The sequence below is a fragment of the Schistocerca gregaria genome, chromosome 3 (assembly GCF_023897955.1).
Source record: "Schistocerca gregaria isolate iqSchGreg1 chromosome 3, iqSchGreg1.2, whole genome shotgun sequence".
NCBI lineage: Eukaryota > Metazoa > Arthropoda > Insecta > Orthoptera > Acrididae > Schistocerca > Schistocerca gregaria.
Window position 1 is genome coordinate 597,330,095 of NC_064922.1, and position 18,573 is coordinate 597,348,667.

Sequence of the window (18,573 nt, forward strand, 5' to 3'; positions counted from 1 at the left end):
TTATGTTCGTATTATTCTTATGCCTAATAGTGATAAAAGTTAGAAATGAAGCATGGCAACTGACTAGATTTTTAAATCTAAGATGACTAATTTCTGTGCAGAATTTGATGTACTAAAGAAGCGGCCGCAAAGATTTTCAAAGGGAGAAATTTTTTATTATTATTTTATTATTATTATTATTGTAAGTGGCGGTAGCGCGCACAAAAGCAAGCCATGCCACAAGCAGCGACACGCCGTAAACACGCACTATCAGAATGCGACAAACAATGCATGACACAGTGCAGTAATGAATTTTCTGCTTAGAATGAGAAACACCTATAACAAATAAAACGGCACTTATCAGATCAAACCAAAATAAGCAATCGATTCAAACCAGACAAAGCACGTGAAAAAGGAAGGGTACCCGAATAAATACGGATGGAGCCCCTGACGCATAGCAATGGCTACCTGGTAAAGCTTAACTGCTAATATTACGACTCGAACCAAAGTACTGTATCGTCTTTCATTCGACCTAAATTGGGTCTCATATTACAATGGACCAACTTTGTTCCGATTTGGAGGTGCGGCCTAAAACTTTTCTCTCCACTCGAATTTCGAGTCTCAAATTTCTGGTGTGGCTTAGATTCCTCTATTTCAAATCTCATTTTTCAGGTGCGGCTTAGATTCGAGTAAATACGGTACATACTTCTGAATCTGCTTAGTGTATTCACCTCTTGCTCTCCCTCTACGATTTTTACCCTCCACGCTACCCTCCAGTACTAAATTGGTGATCGCTTGATGCCTCAGAACATGTCCTACCAACCGATCCCTTCTTCTAGTCAAGTTGTGCCACAAACTCCTCTTCTCCCCAGTTCTATTCAATACCTCCTAGTTAGTTATGTGATCTACCCATCTAATCTTCAGCATTCTTCTGTAGCACCACATTTCGAAAGCTTCTATTCTCTTCTTGTCCAAACTACTTATTGTCCATGTTTCACTTCCATACATGGCTACACTCCATACAAATACTTTCAGAAATGTCTTCCTGACACTTAAATCAATACTCGATGTCAACAAATTTCTCTCCTTCAGAAACACTTTCCTTGCCAATACCAGTTTACATTTTATATCCTCTCTACTTCGACCATCATCAGTTATTTTGATCCCCAAATAGCAAAACTCCTTTACTACTTCAAGTGTCTCATTTCCTAATCTAATTCCCTCAGCATCACCTGACTTAATTCGACTACATTCCATTATCCTCGTTTTGCTTTTGTTGATGTCCATCTTATATCCTCCTTTCAAGACACTGTCCATTCCGTTCAACTGCTCTTCCAAGTCCTTTGCTGTCTCTGACAGAATTACAATGTCATTGGCGAACCTCAAAGCTTTTATTTCTTCTCCATGGATTTTAATACCTACTCCAAACTTTTCTTTTGTTTCCTTCATTGCTTGCTCAATATACAGATTGAATAACATCGGGGATAGGATACAACCCTGTCTGACTCCCTTCCCAACCACTACTTCCCTTTCATACCCCTCGACTCTTTACAACTGCCATCTGCTTCCTGTACAAATTGTAGATAGCTTTTCGCTCCCTGTATTTTACCCCTGCCACCTTCAGAATTTGAAAGAGAGTATTCCAGTCATGCATTGTTTGTCGCATTCTGATAGTGCGTGTTTACGGCGTGTCGCCGCTTGTGGCATGGCTTGCTTTTGTGTGCGCTACCGCCACTTACAATAATTGTCAAACACTTTCTCTAAGTCTACAAATGCTAGAAATGTAGGTTTGCCTTTCCATAGTCTTTCTTCTAAGATAAGTCGTAAGGTCAGTATTGTCTCACGTGTTCCAACATTTCTACGGAATCCAAACTGATCTTCCCCGAGGTCGGCTTCTACCAATTTTTCCATTCGTCTGTAAAGAATTCGCATTATTATTTTGCAGCTGTGACTTATTAAACTGATAGTTCGGTAATTTTCACATCTGTCAACACCTGCTTTCTTTGGGATTGGAGTTATTATATTCTTCTTGAAGTCTGAGAGAATTTCACCTGTCTCACACATTTTGCTCACCAGATGGTAGAGATTTGTCACGACTGGCTCTCCCAAGGCTTTCAGTAGTTCCAATGGAATGTTCTCTACTCCCGGGGACTTGTTCGGCGCTCTGTCAAACTCTTCACGCAGTATCATATCTCCAATTTCATCTTCATCTACCTCCTCTTCCATTTCCATAATATTGTCCTCAACAACATCGCTCTTGCATAGGACCTCTATATATTCCTTCCACCATTCTGTTTTCCCTTCTTTGCTTAGAACTAGGTTTCCATCTGAGCTCTTGATATTCATGGAAGTGGTTCTCTTTTCTCCAAAGGTCTCTTTAATTTTCCTGTAGGTAGTATCTATCTTACCCCTCGTGAGATAAGCCTCTATATCCTTACATTTGTCCTCTAGCCATCTCTGCTTAGCCACTTTGCACTTCCTGTCGATCTCCTTTTTGAGACGTCTGTATTCCTTTTTGCCTGTGTCATTTACTGCATTTTTATATTTTCTCCTTTCATCAATTAAATTCAATATTTCTTCTGTTACCCAAGGATTTCTACTAGCCCTCGTCTTTTTATCTACTTGATCCTCTGCTGCCTTCACTATTTCATTCCTCAAAATTACCCATCCTTTTTCTACGGTATTTCTTTCCCCCATTCCTGTCAATTGTTCCCTTATGCTCTCACTGAAACTCTGTACAACCTCTGGTTCAGTCAGTTTATCCAGGTCGCATGTCCTTAAATTCCCACGTTTTTACAGTTTCTTCAGTTTTAATCTACAGTTCATAACAAACAGATTGTGGTCAGAGTCCACATCTGCCCCTGGAAATGTCTTACAATTTAAAATCTTGTTCCTAAATCTCTGTCTTACCATTATATAATCTATCTGAAACCTTTTAGTATCTACAGGGTTCTTCCATGTATTCAACCTTCTTTCATGATTCTTGAACCAAGTGTTAGCTATGGTTAAGTTATGCTCTGTGCAAAATTCTACCAGGCGGCTTCCTCTTTCATTTTTTAGCCCCAATCCATATTCACCTACTGAGTTTCCTTCTCTTCCTTTTCCTACTGTCGAATTCCAGTCTCCCACGACTATTGAATTTTCGTCTCCTTTCACTACCTGAATAATTTATTTTATCTCATCATACATTTCATCAATTTCTTCATTATCTGCGGAGCTAGTTGGCAAATAAACTTGTACTATTGTAGAAGGCGTGGGCTTCCTAACTATCTTGGCTACAATAATGTGTTCACTATGCTGTTTGTAGTAGCTTACCCACACTCCTATTTTTTATTCATTATTAAACCTACTCCGGCATTACCCTTCTTTGTTTTTGTATTTATAACCCCGTATTCACCTGGCTAAAAGTCTTGTTCCTCCTGTCACTGAACTTCACTAATTCCCACTATATCTAACTTTAACCTATCCATTTCCCTTTTTAAATTTTCTAACCTACCTGCCCGATTAAAGGATCTGACATTCCACGCTCCGATCCATATAACGCCAGTTTTCTTTCCCGATAACGACATCCTCTTCAGTAGTCCCCACCTGGAGACCCGAATGGTGGACTATTTTACCTCCGGAATATTTTTACCCAAGAGGACGCCATCATCATTTAATCATACAGTAAAGCTGCAAGCCCTCGGGAAAAATTAAGGCTGTAGTTTCCCCTTGCTTTCAGCCGTTCACAGTACCACAACAGCAAGGCCATTTTGGTTAGTGTTACAGGGCCAGATCAGTCAATCATCCAGACCGTTGCCCCTGCAACTACCGAAAAGGCTGCTGCCCCTCTTCAGGAACCACACGTTTGTCTGCCCTCTCAACAGATAACCCTCCGTTGTGGTTGCACCTACGGTATGGCTATCTGTATCGTTGAGGCACGCAAGCCTCCCCACCAATGGCAAGGTCCATGGTTCGTGGGGGTTCATGGTCCATGTTAAACTAACTGATCATCAGAAGAACCTGTATTTTGATAGTTTTCATCCCTTCCACGCCCATCAATCACTTCTGTACAGCCTGGCCACTAATGGATGGTTTATATGCTGTGACAAGAGCTCCCTTGCCCTGCATGCTAAATGTCTCATGAGGACTTTTACAAACATATGCTAACTTGCAAACCTAGTCTGCAAATAGATTTCCCGTGCCATGTCTGTCAAGCACCTAATTCCCACCAAGAATCGGCTACAAAGGAGCCTGATGTCACCCTGGACTGGAACAACTGAACCATACATTTTGTCAAGGCTTTGACTATCTAGCATCATGTCTGGAAATGAGAGAGATCCTACCCAAGATGTTCCCTGCCCTCTATTGCCTATCCAACCTACACAACATTCTGGTCTATCCCTAGGCCACTTCCACTCCTACCCACTTACCACTGGGATCTTAGACCCTGCTGCAAGATCTGTCCAATTCACCACCCAGCACTTTCAGCTCCAGTTCTATCCAGTCAGAGGCAGGGTCACCTGTGAAAGCAGTCCATGCCATACACCAATTCTGCTGCAATCACTGCAAAGCTTTTTATGTTGGCATGATGACCAACCAGCTATTCACCAGAATGAACGGCTACTGCTAATCTGTAGCCGAGAACAAAACATGCCCTGTAGCACATGCTGCTGAGCACAAAATGCTCGAGTTCAAAGGCTGCTTTACAATCCATGTCATCTGGATCTTTCACTCCAGAATCAGCTTTTCTGAACCACATAGACTGGATTTATCCTTGTAACGCATCCTTCACTCCTGTCAGGCCTCATTCTCTACTAACCCACTGTCCTCACATCCTCTGCAAGTTTCCTCCTCCTCTGTCCTGTCACCTCCTCCCAATCCATGCCTCCAAATCATCTTCATAGTATGCCACATCCTACCAGTTCCTGTACCCACATATCACACTCGTTGTTTGTGGAACTGCTAAGCCTCCCTACCACACTCCTATCCAGTACACCTGCTGCCTCCCTCTGAGTGGCTAGCTACTAATGCCCAGTCCTCCTCCTGGCTTCCCATCTCTTTCTATCTCTGACACCACCACGTGCAACAACCACCCCACCCATCTACCTAACAAACTGCAATCCCCTATCCCCACATTTTGTGTCTTGTTGGCACGGTGTAGTGGCACAGAGATGTGTGTGTGTGTGTGTGTGTGTGTGTGTGTGTGTGTCGGGGAGGAGGGGGGGGGGCTAGTAGCAAGTTTCAATCTCTCTTTAGTGTGTGTTTGATGATAACTCAGTTCTTCCTTGATATCCCAATAAGAAAGAAGGATGACGGCATGTTAAGTAGAAGACCCGTATGGAAATGTATTTTCCTGCAACGAGCAAACAACCATTCAGTACTGAGGCATACATAGAGTGATAAACTACATGCTACATATGGCACACATTATCTATGACAAATGAGAGACTTGCTTTCCTTCCCTAAATGGGGTTACTCTCAGCCAAGATCAAGATGCTTGGAAAATGCTACAGCAAACTATCTTCCGACCACTACTGAAAATATTCTTGGCTCTCCGAAGGACCCACTGAAACTTCACAAATCCAGGGTATTTCGCATCCTAAGGGAATGTGCTTACTGAAACATTTACCAAATGTGCTGTGGATCTGTAAATGTTGCAAGGAAGACATTAGGTGTGTACATCCGGGACAGAGAATCAGCAATGGAAGAGAACAGCCGAAACGAAGCATATACATTCAATTTTAAGAATTCCCAGTTGCTGAATTGAGCCGGCAGCTACTTGAAAAACACACTAAAATATTCTGTAAAAAATAAGATTCCACAAGAATCTTGTCAACAGGATTGAAGGTTATCAACTATGTTTGGTGTAGAATGCAATACGGGTCAAAACTGCCCATACAAGAGACTCGAATGGAGCTTCCAGCCCACTCCAAGCCTACCATTTCATCCCCCACACTCCCCAATAGATGCACAAGCTTCTGAGGTGCCACTGCCATGTGGAGGAGGCATATTAAGAGATAATTAGTACTGTGAATCTGATATATGCAAAAGGAACTAACTAAAACTATAACTAAAGAAATATCTGAAATATCTCAACACTTTATCAGAAAATGTTAAGTTTGTCTTTCATCAAAACCTCGTGGTATCCCAACACGACAACCATATCCCAATATGACAACCAGCTGGACATTCAAGATGTTTCATTTTTCTTTTTTCTTGTTTCTGTGCTTATTAACCACTTTACATCTAAGTTACACAGTGAGTTGTTGCCTTTACTCCTTTCATTTTTTATATTCCAAATGTGACTTTCCATTATCACATTTGTATCATCACATGGCACCCTTTCCATCCTATTAAGTCACGTCACTTGTCCTTCGTTACTGCCTTCTGTTCTATTGTCTGTATCTCCCTACATGTCCATCTCCCTCTCACCTCTTCTACTGTCCATATGATCTGTCCCTAACATTTTGTTCTCTTCACTATCCCAGCTGTGCTGAAGACTCATGACACCCTGTAGCACAAGCCATACTTGCTTCAACTGCAGCCCATGTTATGTACCTACCTCCCTGATCACCAGATTTCATTTTAACATTTTTTTAAATATGAAATTACCACAGTTTAACCCTAGTCTATTCAAACCAATGAATATGAGTCCACAAGGCATGTGAAAGTGCACGGTTTGTACACTGTAGGTCATAAGATAGTTCTGGAGTGTAAGAATATGTATCTGTGTATGTGTATAAAACACAAGAAAAGTAACTTGGGTCTTAGCTCGTATTGGTTTGTACATACAGTATGAAATAATGATGGAAACAACAGGCAATGGGAATGTGCACAGCTGAACACCATACTGCAAGAACAAGTCATAAAAAGACTTTCATATAAGTAGTGGGTGTCAAATAGCCGACTGCAACTACTATGTCTGATGATTTACCTGCCCAGGAAGTTCAAAATCTTTCAACTGTACTTATTTCTTGTTATTTTAATATCTAACACCACTAGATATGAATAGTAATTCACATTACCAAATGGTGTCTAGATCCCTTTGATGAACTACATATAAACGACTAGAATGGGCAATTGTTTTGATTGTCACTAGTCAGCAATTCCAAGGTCCTGTTGCTTGAACATGCTGATGTAAATCGAACAAGTTACACTCTGAATCACCTGAATCACCATCATGATATTTTTCAAACTTTGTGGAGATGATAACCACACAACAGGCATTAAATGATTAAATATTTATTCAACTGGAAATTATGTCCATTGACATCAGTATGACATTTGTGACTCTCATGGGCAAGAATATGCTTCTATTATTCTGCCATGGAAGCCAAGAGCCTCCAAATGTCATATTGAGAAATTTACTGTCATGTTTGAAAACCATGCTATGTCAGTTAATGTAGGTTGCTGGCAGGAGGCAGCTATGTATGTATACGTCTTCCCATTTCATCTCAGACATGCTCTATGGTGTATTCCTGAAAAAAGCAGAGTATCAAGTAGGCTAGTCAAGAATACAATGTGAACGCTTGCACATCATACTGGTATATCTGTGTGGAATTCCAGTCACCTATTGAAGGGTATGACAACTGGGTTTATCATTTGTATCACAGTATTCTGCCTCTCATTTACGATTACCAAATTGGTCCTATTGTCATATCCAATAGATTTCCACACCATGACTCCAGGAGTTGCACAGGTATGGGACTCCAGAATTGCTGCTTCCCGTGACCTTTTACCAGGTCATCTATGGAAGTATTTGCAGCAATATGACTGCCATAAACGGAAGCAAAATTCATCGCTGACCACCACTGTATGCTCATTTGATGTACCAACTGACTCAGCCTCTGCACCATGCAAAATTTTGTTTTATGTGGTATTACGTCAGCAGAAAATGACATTTGGCAACTTGAGATCATAACTCTGGTTCTAGCAATCTGTTCCAGACAGTCTTTGGTGACATTCATCCTGTAGCCTCTATCTGTATTTCAGCTGCTGTCATCCACCTACTTGTCTGAGCCAGTTTAACAATCTAATGACCATTTCATGATGTAGTCCTCAGGGAAGGAACCACACTCACCCTTCTTGTCACACTGTTTTCCTGAGCCCGTCTTTATCAGAAACTGAGTCTGCCTTGATGCAAAACATCTTGTTATTTGTTTAGTTATTTATTTTTCCAAACTAGTTTTGGTGACAAATATCACCATCATCAGTGGTTTTTTTAATCTTATTTATTGTATGTTACGGCATGTTTTTAAGAATTATTCTCGCTGTTTGCAGAATATCTTCTGTGCTTTTTTTCTATTTGCCATTTTTCTCAGCATACATCATGTCATCTGCAAGTTTGTTGGACGGCATGTAGCTGATTCTGTACACAGAAAAACAAAACTTTCGCACTTTGTTTATGATCAAGAACATTACACTGTGTAATGATGGAGTTATGTTCTTGATCATAAACAAAGTGCAAAAGTAATGTTAAACATACCTAATAACCATCATACACTCAACATTCTTCACCTCTTAGTGTTCAGAAAATCGCACACATACAGATAAAATTTTAAATGTGTCCAGCAGGCATAGGAATACTGGAGTATCAGTTTGATAGCATTTGGTGAAGATGCTCATGGTGTAACATCTTCCATTTCCATCAATGTAGTTTTCCTGTACTAGAAATAAGCTAGATTGTGTTGTCTTCACCACCACCACCACCACTCCACCATTGCTGCTGCTGCTGCTGCTGCTGCTGCTGCTACTACTACTACTACTACTACTACTACTACTACTACTAATACTACTACTACACACCGTATAGTATCAGGAAACCACAGATTCGTTTTAATTATCTAGTGGCTCGACAAATTCAAAATTTTTAAAATCACTGGCAGTGCATTATGAATATACCACTGCAGCACCAAAAATGTGCCTTTTTCAAGCAGATTCTCAACGATTGCACAATAAAATACTTTGGATTTTTACCTGTGGTTCTACAACAGAAACATTTCCCACTGCTTTGCATGGCACCTCGTAAGTCCAGTGGCAATGAGTGTTACTAGTGCAGGCCTGGCAGTTATGCAGCTGATTACATTCGGCAAGTTCACGGTTCGGACAACGGTCTGCTGGTAAAACCTGTGAGAAAACAGGTACACAATAAAACATAATCAATGCAGTACATTCATGCATATGTAATAATACAATGCCATTACACTACAATAATTGCAACAAAGTCTACATACTCAATTTTCCAAGCGGATTAATGCTATATGGGTCTGTTTTATAAAATTTTATTAGTAAGAATAAGATTAAAAACTGAATATAGAACAATAGCACTGAAGGTCTGGAATCACTCTCAAGATACAAATTTCATGTCATTTTTATTGTGCTCAATCACTAGCCTACATCACCATGATCACCTTGTGCAGCCCAGACATGTTAATTTTATTCAACTTGGGAAAAAAAAGAAGGAACAGGAATCAGAGTAAAAGATGATTATAGAGTCAGGCACAGGGTTGCCACATAAATTATAAAACACTACTGAATCTCTAAGCATTTGTGCTTTTCAATTTTCATTCATTTAAAGAAATGTGATTTAATCTGGATGGCCAGATGGTAAAATTAATTCTGATGCTCTTGACCTTGAGTCCAGCATCTTGACCATTGTACCACTTCAATCCGTGTGGAGGAGTAGTCACTATTTCTAATTAAATCAAGAAAAAAACTACATGCAATTAATAAAATTAAGAATTTTCACACAAATTTGAGGCCTGTGGGCATAATTACTGAGAAGATGCAGAAAGATGTCAAGGACAGTTCTCACAGAACTGGTTACAGCTGCTGCTTCAGTATTATCTGTGAAAAGTTGTGTCTCTCTGCAGCTCATTGTTTCCTCTATATGGTTAGTAGCACTCTATCCTTTTCATAATACTGTTACCTAGAAAGATGTCCCTTCTACACTTCTAAGGGGCATACATGTTTATACAGGAACACTTATTAATAAAGACACCAATAAATAATGGGGCATGCTGAAAGAGGAAAGTGAGCTAGTTTGGAGATCTTATTCCCAAGAGTTAACAATTATAACAAAAATTAACAAGTTACTACTCTTAATGAAGAGGGGTCCTTGTTCATGGCGGAGTCTTTGCACAGAGTGGACCGTGAATAGTTTACAGTACTTTGTTCAGTGGCATTGAGTGGTGCAAGAAAACTCTCTTCAGTGGTGCGCTTAGTGGTAAAGGTGTGCCAAAACAGCTAGGGGTGTAATGGTAATAAACCTGCCCGATTCTCCTGGCTCACGCTGTACTTCACCTCACTAAGTACACCATACTGGACATAGTATTCCAGGTGCTGATGCTGGGGAGACAAACCAGGTATCCAGCATCAGGCTTTGTATGGTCGCAGCCAAGGAAAGCCTCTCAAAGGAAGGTGGGTCAGAAGACACGGTAGCGCTCCTCTAAATAATCGGACTGTGAAAAAACATCTGACACTGGACGTGGGTGCAAAATCCTGCTGTCTGCAAATACACCGGCAAAGTTCAGCAGATGACAACATGGACCACATGCTGCTGTGTAGTACGAGTTGCAACAGCATGGCCTGGAGATGTTGCCTCATCGAAGAGGGAGGAGAGACTACTCAAGCGATGGTTCAGTGTGGCAATGTAAGCCCTACCTTCAGCGGAAGTGACTAGTGAGGGTGCTGGGGGAGATGTGGCGGTACCTTGGCCAGCAGGCACTTCATTGGTAAAAGGTTTTCGGTCAGCATAGTCTGCCATCTACCACAATACAAGGGGGTGAACAGGAGTAGTCTGCACACACCCAAGGGTGGCCTCATTTCCTCACAAAGCTCTGCATCAATTACTTTTAGATGTACGACACTTTGATTGCTCATGAATGGAGCATTCATAGTTACACTGGATCAAAAACTTTGTAGAAGTGGGAAAAATATGCTCCGCATTCTCCCAATGTTCATTATCAGTGCCATTTCAAGGTATTCAGCACCTTGAACATTGAAACTAATGACAAGTAACAACAATGTGAGTACTATAAACTACAGACATGTTAAAATGTGATATAAATGCAATCCATTATTACAATAAGTACTTGACAACCTTTATACTGCATGGATTTGTAACAATTTTATCAATTTCACTCTATTTTAAACACTTCAGAAGAATGTTTGGGACTCTCATACTATTTTCCTGTCAAAATTTAAAACATTTATTCTCAGCTACATCTGACAAGCACTCTTTGCAAGATGTAAGGAAAAGCAGAAAATTCAGAGACACTTCACAGAAAAGTTTCTGCTATGTGGACGATAAATTACAAAAGGCTGTCTGAAAAACACTTAAGCCAAAATTTTTCACACCATGTGGCCTTAAAGTATGATATCAACCCAATATCCAAAAAAAATTCAGGAGAGGCATATTCTTAAGTAGTACCTAGATACAGTCAAGCTAATTGAATGTACAATTTTTGGTTTTATGTAAACTTTTTTACACATTTACAAGATCTTAAAAGTTATTTTCCAATTATTAACTGCTACTGTTTAGTCATATTTGAGAATGACTGTTGTAATATCAATTTCTGTATAGTCTGTTATTAAATATTTATCTTTGACAAAACTGATTTATAACAATATTATGTAAAAGGTAGTTGCTGTTCACCATATAGTGGAGATGCTGAGTCACAGTTAGGTAAAACAAAAAAGGAGAGAGGAGAAGAAGATTGTCACACAATAAGCTATTGGCCAACAAGGCCTTTGTCAAAAATAGGCAACTGACACACACACTATATCCATCCGCACATACAGAGACACAAACACACATTTGTAAAGGCAAAGTGTTTGGGCAGAGATGTCAGTCAAGGCGGAAGTACAGAGGCAAAGATGTTGTTGAAAGACAGGTGAGGTATGAGAGGCGGCAACTTGAAATTAGTGGAGGTTGAGGCCTGGCGGATAAAGAGAAGAGCGGATATACTGAAGGGCAAGTTCCCATCTCCGGAGTTCAGACAGGTTGGTGTTAGTGGGAAGTATCCAGATAACCCGGACAGTGTAACACTGTGCCAAGAAGTGCTGGCCGTGCACCAAGGCATGTTTAGCCACAGGGAGATCCTCATTACCAACAAACATGGTCTGCCTGTGTCCATTCATACGAATGGACAGTTAGTTGCTGATCATTCCCACATAGAAAGCTTCACAGTGTAGGCAGGTCAGTTGGTAAATCATGTGGGTGCTTTCACACGTGGCTCTGCCTTTGATCGTGTACACCTTCCAGGTTACAGGACTGGAGTAGGTGGTGGTGGGAGGGTGCATGGGACAGGTTTTACACTGGGGGTGATTACAAGGGTAGGAGCCAGAGGGTAGGAGGGTAGGGAAGGTGGTTTGGGGATTTCATATGGATGAACCAAGTGGTTACGAAGGTTAGGTGGACGGCAGAAAGCCACTCTTGGTGGAGTGGGGAGGATTTCATGAAGGATGGATCTCATTTCAGGGCAGGATTTGAGGAAGTCGTATCCCTGCTGGAGAGCCACATTCAGAGTCTGACCCAGTCCTGGAAAGTATCCTACCACAAGTGGGGCACTTTTGGGGTTCTTCCGTGGGAGGTTCTGGGTTTGAGGGGATGAGGAAGTGGCTCTGGTTATTTGCTTCAGTACCAGGTCGGGAGGGTAGTTGCGAGATGCGAAAGCTGTTTTCAAGTTGTTGATGTAATGGTTCAAGGATTCCGGACTGGAGCAGATTCATTTGCCACGAAGACCTAGGCTGTAGGGAAGGGACCATTTGATGTGGAATGGGTGGCAGCTGTCATAATGGAGGTACTGTTGCTTGTTGGGGGGTTTGATGTGGACAGACGTGTGAAGCTGGCCATTGGACAGATGGAGGTCAACGTCAAGGAAAGTGGCATGGGATTTGGAGTAGGACCAGGTGAATCTGATGGAACCAAAGGAGTTGAGGTTGGAGAGGAAATTCAGGAGTTGTTCTTCACTGTGAGTCCAGATCATAAAGATGTCATCAATAAATCTGTACCAAACTTTGGGTTGGCAGGCTTCGGTAACCAAGAAGGCTTCCTCTAAGTGACCTGCAAATAGGTTGGCGTACGAGGGGGCCATTCTGGTACCCTTTAATTGTTGGTTTGTCTGGCCTTGGAAAGTGAAGAAGTTGTGAGTCAGGATGAAGCTGGCTAAGGAAATGAGGAATGAGGTTTTAGGTAGGGTGGCAGGTGATCGGCGTGAAAGGAAGTGGTCCATTGCAGCGAGGCCCTGGACGTGCGGGATATTTGTGTATAGGGAAGTGGCATCAATGGTTACAAGGATGGTTTCCAGGGGTAACAGACTGGGTAAGGATTCCAGGTGTTCGAGAAAGTGGTTAGTGTCTTTGATGAAGGATGGGAGACGGCATGTAATGGGTTGAAGGTGTTGATCTATGTAGGCAGAGAGATGTTCTATGGGGGCTTAGTAACCAGCTACAATGGGGCGGCCGGGATGATTGGGTTTGTGAATTTTAGGAAGAAGGTAGAAGGTAGGAGTGCGGGGTGTCTGTGGAGTCACAGGAGGTTGATGGAGTCAGGTGAAAGGTTTTTATAAATATGTCTGCTTGTGTGTGTGTATATATATATATATATATATATATATATATATATATATATATATATATATATATATATATATATATATATATAAAACAGAAAGAAACTTCCACATGGGAAAAATATATTAAAAACAAAGATTCCACGACTTACCAAGCGGGAAAGCGCCGGCAGACAGGCACATGAACAAAACACACAAACACACACACAGAATTACGAGCTTTCGCAACTGGCAGTTGCTTCGTCAGGAAAGAGGGAAGGAGAGGGAAAAATGAAAGGATGTGGGTTTTAAGGGAGAGGGTAAGGAGTCATTCCAATCCCGGGAGCGGAAAGACTTCCCTTAGGGGAAAAAAAAAGACAGGTGTACACTCGCGCACACACACACACACACACATATCCATCCGCACATACACAGACACAAGCAGACAAATTTAAAGGCCTGTCTTTCAACAACTTCTTTGCCTCTGTATTTCCGCCTCGACTGACGTCTCTGCCCTTACTCTTTGCCTTTAAATTTGTCTGCTTGTGTCTGTGTATGTGCGGATGGATATGTGTGTGTGTGTGTGTGCGCGAGTGTACACCTGTCTTTTTTTTTCCCCTAAGGGAAGTCTTTCCGCTCCCGGGATTGGAATGACTCCTTACCCTCTCCCTTAAAACCCACATCCTTTCATTTTTCCCTCTCCTTCCCTCTTTCCTGACGAAGCAACTGCCAGTTGCGAAAGCTCGTAATTCTGTGTGTGTGTTTGTGTGTTTTGTTCATGTGCCTGTCTGCCGGCACTTTCCCGCTATATATATATATATATATATATATATATATATGTGTGTGTGTGTGTGTGTGTGTGTGTGTGTGTGTGTGCGTGCGCGCGTGTGTGTACCTGTCCTTTTTCCCCCTAAGGTAAGTCTTTCCGCTCCCGGGATTGGAATGACTCCTTACCCTCTCCCTTAAATCCCACATCCTTTCGTCTTTCCCTCTCCTTTCCTCTTTCCTGACGAAGCAACCATGGGTTGCAAAAGCTTGAAATTTTGTGTGTGTATTTTTTTATTGTGCCTATCTACCAGCACTTTCCCGCTTGGTAAGTCATGGATCTTTGTTTTTAATATATTTTTCCCATGTGGAATGTTTCTTTCTATTTTATTTATATCATTAATTTGAACCCAACAATTACATTTGTTGTTGTCACTGTCGCATTTCGAAATCTTTTCTGTCATCTTACTTTCTCTTTTTGTTTGTACAAGTAGTTTCAGTTTGTATTCATCTTTCTTTTTTTCTGTAATCTACCATACATTTTATCCTGCCTAATTATACTCAACAATACCTATTTTACTTCCAAACCATAACCTAAAAACTTTAATGCTTTCAACATTACCGCTGCTATAAAATCCACTGTTCCAAGTTTACAAACATTTTGTGTAAACTTGTGAATACTATTTCACAGCTTCAGTTCCTTTCACCCATTAAGCAATCATCTCAGCTATTTCCAACAACTTTCGTTTTATTTCCATTCCCGTTTTTCCCACATAACCGATCATTTTTTAGCATCTTCCCACAGGTTTAAACATTATTATTTCTGCGCCAGACAATTGTTAGCCTCATTTTCATAATCTGTCAGCACATAACCAGTTCTTGGAATACATTATACACAGTTTTTTCAAAATTTTTCTGAGTTTCCCCACCCATTAACGTGTTTTGGAGACAACACAACTACCTAACCTTTGTACCCACTGTTGTTCACCAACCTAAGTTCAGCGCAGGATCAACATAGCTCATCTCAAACCAACACTTTTTCGACTTTTTTCACACCTTTACCTCTCCCTATATAATTTTTATTTTTTTATTTTCACTTTAACCTCATGTTACCCTTTCTACCTTCTAATACCATGTCAACCTCACAACATCCCTACAACGAGCCCATTAAATTTTATTTACATTCCCTCTGCAAACATGCCTTCACCCTAGCCAGATTATGCTCCCATACTTTATTCACTCAGGCTTATCTGACATTTGGCATTGCCCCCAAAGGCCTCACATTTAAAGTTCCCATCTCTGGCTGCAATCCTTCTTTCCGTCAGTCCCTATACCAGTTCCAAACTGCACAATCCATAGCCCTCACCCTCCTAATCCTTCACTTATACATCAACTCAGCCAATGAACACACCCGTCAACTCCTATCCCTAATCAAAGTTCTCAATCTTTCCTCTCCCACATCCACACCGGCTGTTCATAGCATCCTCCTACAGGCCAACCGCAAATTAGAACAGCATGCCACCCTCCACCTCAAAAAACTATCCAATCTCCTGGTTTCCCACCTCCGGAAAGGCAACTCACCCTCCACAACCTTTCCAGCAAACCTCAACCTCCTCTCATTGCACACAGACCCAGCCTCTCCTATCTACTCAATCTCCCACTTCCAGCTCCACTCCCCCCAACACTGCAAAATTCTAGTCAACACAATCTGGAACCACAACACCCCAATTCAATAGTTAAACTTTCCTCCAAACCTCTCTCCCAATCTAAAACCTCTGTCCGATCCAGAGGCCTCAGCTTCAGCCTCACTCCCAGATTCAACCAAACTGCCCTTGTCAAAGATTTACTGTCCTACACTCGTAGTCTCTGCTGGAAATATCACTTTGCCATGAAGAAAAATAACCATTATCCCACTCCTAATGATCCAACTCCCCAAGACACTATCCAAATTGAACCCTGCCTGGAACAGTTCCGTCCTCCATCACAGCGGGACCCACCTCCTCTGCCTCAAAATCACCCTTTCCAAACCTTCCAGGAATTTCTCACTTCCAGCCTTGCCTCTCAATCTTTCTTGAAAAACCTTAATCCTACTCCCAACATCACCACAGCCGAAGCCCAAGCTATCCGTGATCTGAAAGCTGACCAATCCATCATCATTCTTCCGGCTGACAAGGGTTCCACGGCCGTGGTACTTGATCGTCTGGAGTATGTGGCTGAGGGACTGTGTCAGCTTTCAGACAACTCTACATTCCAAGTTTGCCAAGGTAACCCCATTCCTCATGTCCAGACGGAGCTTCAAGGAATCCTCAGAACCTTAGGCCCTCTACAAAACCTTTCACCTGACTCCTCAACCTCCTGACCCCACCGACACCTCGCACTCCTACCTTCTACCCACTTCCTAAAAATCACAAACCCAAACATCCCGGCCGCCCCATTGTAGCTGGTTACCAAGCCCCCACAGAACATATCTCTGCCTACGTAGATCAACACCTTCAACCCATTACATGTAGTCTCCCATTCTTCATCAAAGACACTAACCACTTTCTCGAACACCTGGAATCCTTATCCAATCTGTTACCCCCAGAAACCATCCTTATAACCATTGATGCCACTTCCCTATACACAAATATCCCGCACGTCCAGGGCCTCGCTGCAAAGGACCACTTCCTTTCACGCCGATCACCTGCCACCCTACCTAAAACCTCTTTCCTCATTACCTTAGCCAGCTTCATCCTGATCCACAACTTCTTCACTTTTGAAGGCCAGACATACCAACAATTAAAGGGAACAGCCATGGGTACCAGGATGGCACCCTCATATGCCAACCTATTTATGGGTCGCTTAGAGGAAGCCTTCTTGGTTACCGAAGCCTGCCAACCCAAAGTTTGGTACAGATTTATTGATGACATCTTCATGATCTGCACTCACAGTGAAGAAGAATTCCAGAATTTCCTCTCCAACCTCAACTCCTTTGGTTCCATCAGATTCACCTGGTCCTACTCCAAATCCCATGCCACTTTCCTTGACGTTGACCTCCATCTGTCCAATGGCCAGCTTCACACATCCGTCCACATCAAACCCACCAACAAGCAACAGTACCTCCATTATGACAGCTGTCACCCATTCCATATCAAACAGTCCCTTCCCTACAGCCTAGGCCTTTGTGGCAAATGAATCTGCTCCAGTCCTGAATCCCTGAACCACTACACCCACAACCTGAAAACAGTTTTCGCATCCCGCAATTGCTCTCCCGACCTGGTACAGAAGCAAATAACCAGAGCCACTTCCTCATCCCCTCAAACCCGAGCACAGATTTCTACAAAGACAAGACTTTCAAAAACTACTTTGGAATAAGTCTCTCTAATGTGCTTTGAAGCTGCTACTCAGCAGAAAATGTGGATGCTATCAATCAACAAAGGTCTACTTCAAACTTGGTGCTACACATCACGAGTCATAGAAGAGTCACACAAAGGAGCACCATTCTTGTTCAACCAAGGTCAGGACACACTCAGAACAGATCACGTACTTCAAGGTTTTCACTTTCTTACCACTTACATGAGGGACCCAGTTCTAGTCTCAAAATTTCTCCATTTGTAACCGAATTTTATAGTGTGCAAGAGACACGAACATTGACAGGGTGACAATAGGATCTACCTACAGCTGTCGATCTAAGTTTCTACAAGCCAACATCCTTCTACATAAATTTATCAGTATTCACAACCAAACTCTTCAATTACAACATGATGCTCTATTAACCTGCAAGAATGTCATCTATATATTGCTAATTTCCTTTACAGCATTACTCTTTATGATTCCAAGAATCTAACTGATCGTGACAGTGTGGCTGAATGAACATACAGGCTACAAACAACTTTAATCAATGTAGAAAAGAAAAATTACCACTCGCAATTTAAATGTACAATTAGAATTAATATGATTAAAAAAAACACAATACTTATCTGGTCTAAGTAACACCTATTTCCATTATAATAGCTCACCTGCATTTTTCTATCTGCATCTCTAAGTAAACATGAACTAGTCTCATTAGACCATTCACACCCAAAAGTATTTGAGCATGAGGTACAGTCCTGACAGTCACTGCAGCTGCTCTGGGTAGTTTCCTTGCACAGACTGAAGGAAAAAAAAGACACACATGTCAGTTATACTGCATAATTAACAAATCACTACAGCAATTTCATTTCCTGTTATTTAATACAAAACTACAAATTGGAAGGCTGATGCAAGGCCCCACACAACTTCATCATATATTATATGTTCTCATATTGTGTACAGC

General features: G+C 41.6%; 1 protein-coding gene across 1 annotated transcript in view; it reads right to left on the reverse strand.

Annotated features, from left to right (window-relative positions):
- The window catches only part of LOC126355900 (attractin-like protein 1), a 278,201-nt gene that overhangs the window by 150,931 nt on the left and 108,697 nt on the right, over window positions 1–18,573 (reverse strand). The window contains exons 12-13 of the mRNA XM_050006409.1: window positions 18,278–18,410; window positions 8,938–9,087 (exon numbers count right to left, since the gene is read on the reverse strand). Coding sequence (XP_049862366.1) covers window positions 8,938–9,087; window positions 18,278–18,410 — 283 coding nt within the window. The remainder of the gene's footprint in view (window positions 1–8,937; window positions 9,088–18,277; window positions 18,411–18,573) is intronic.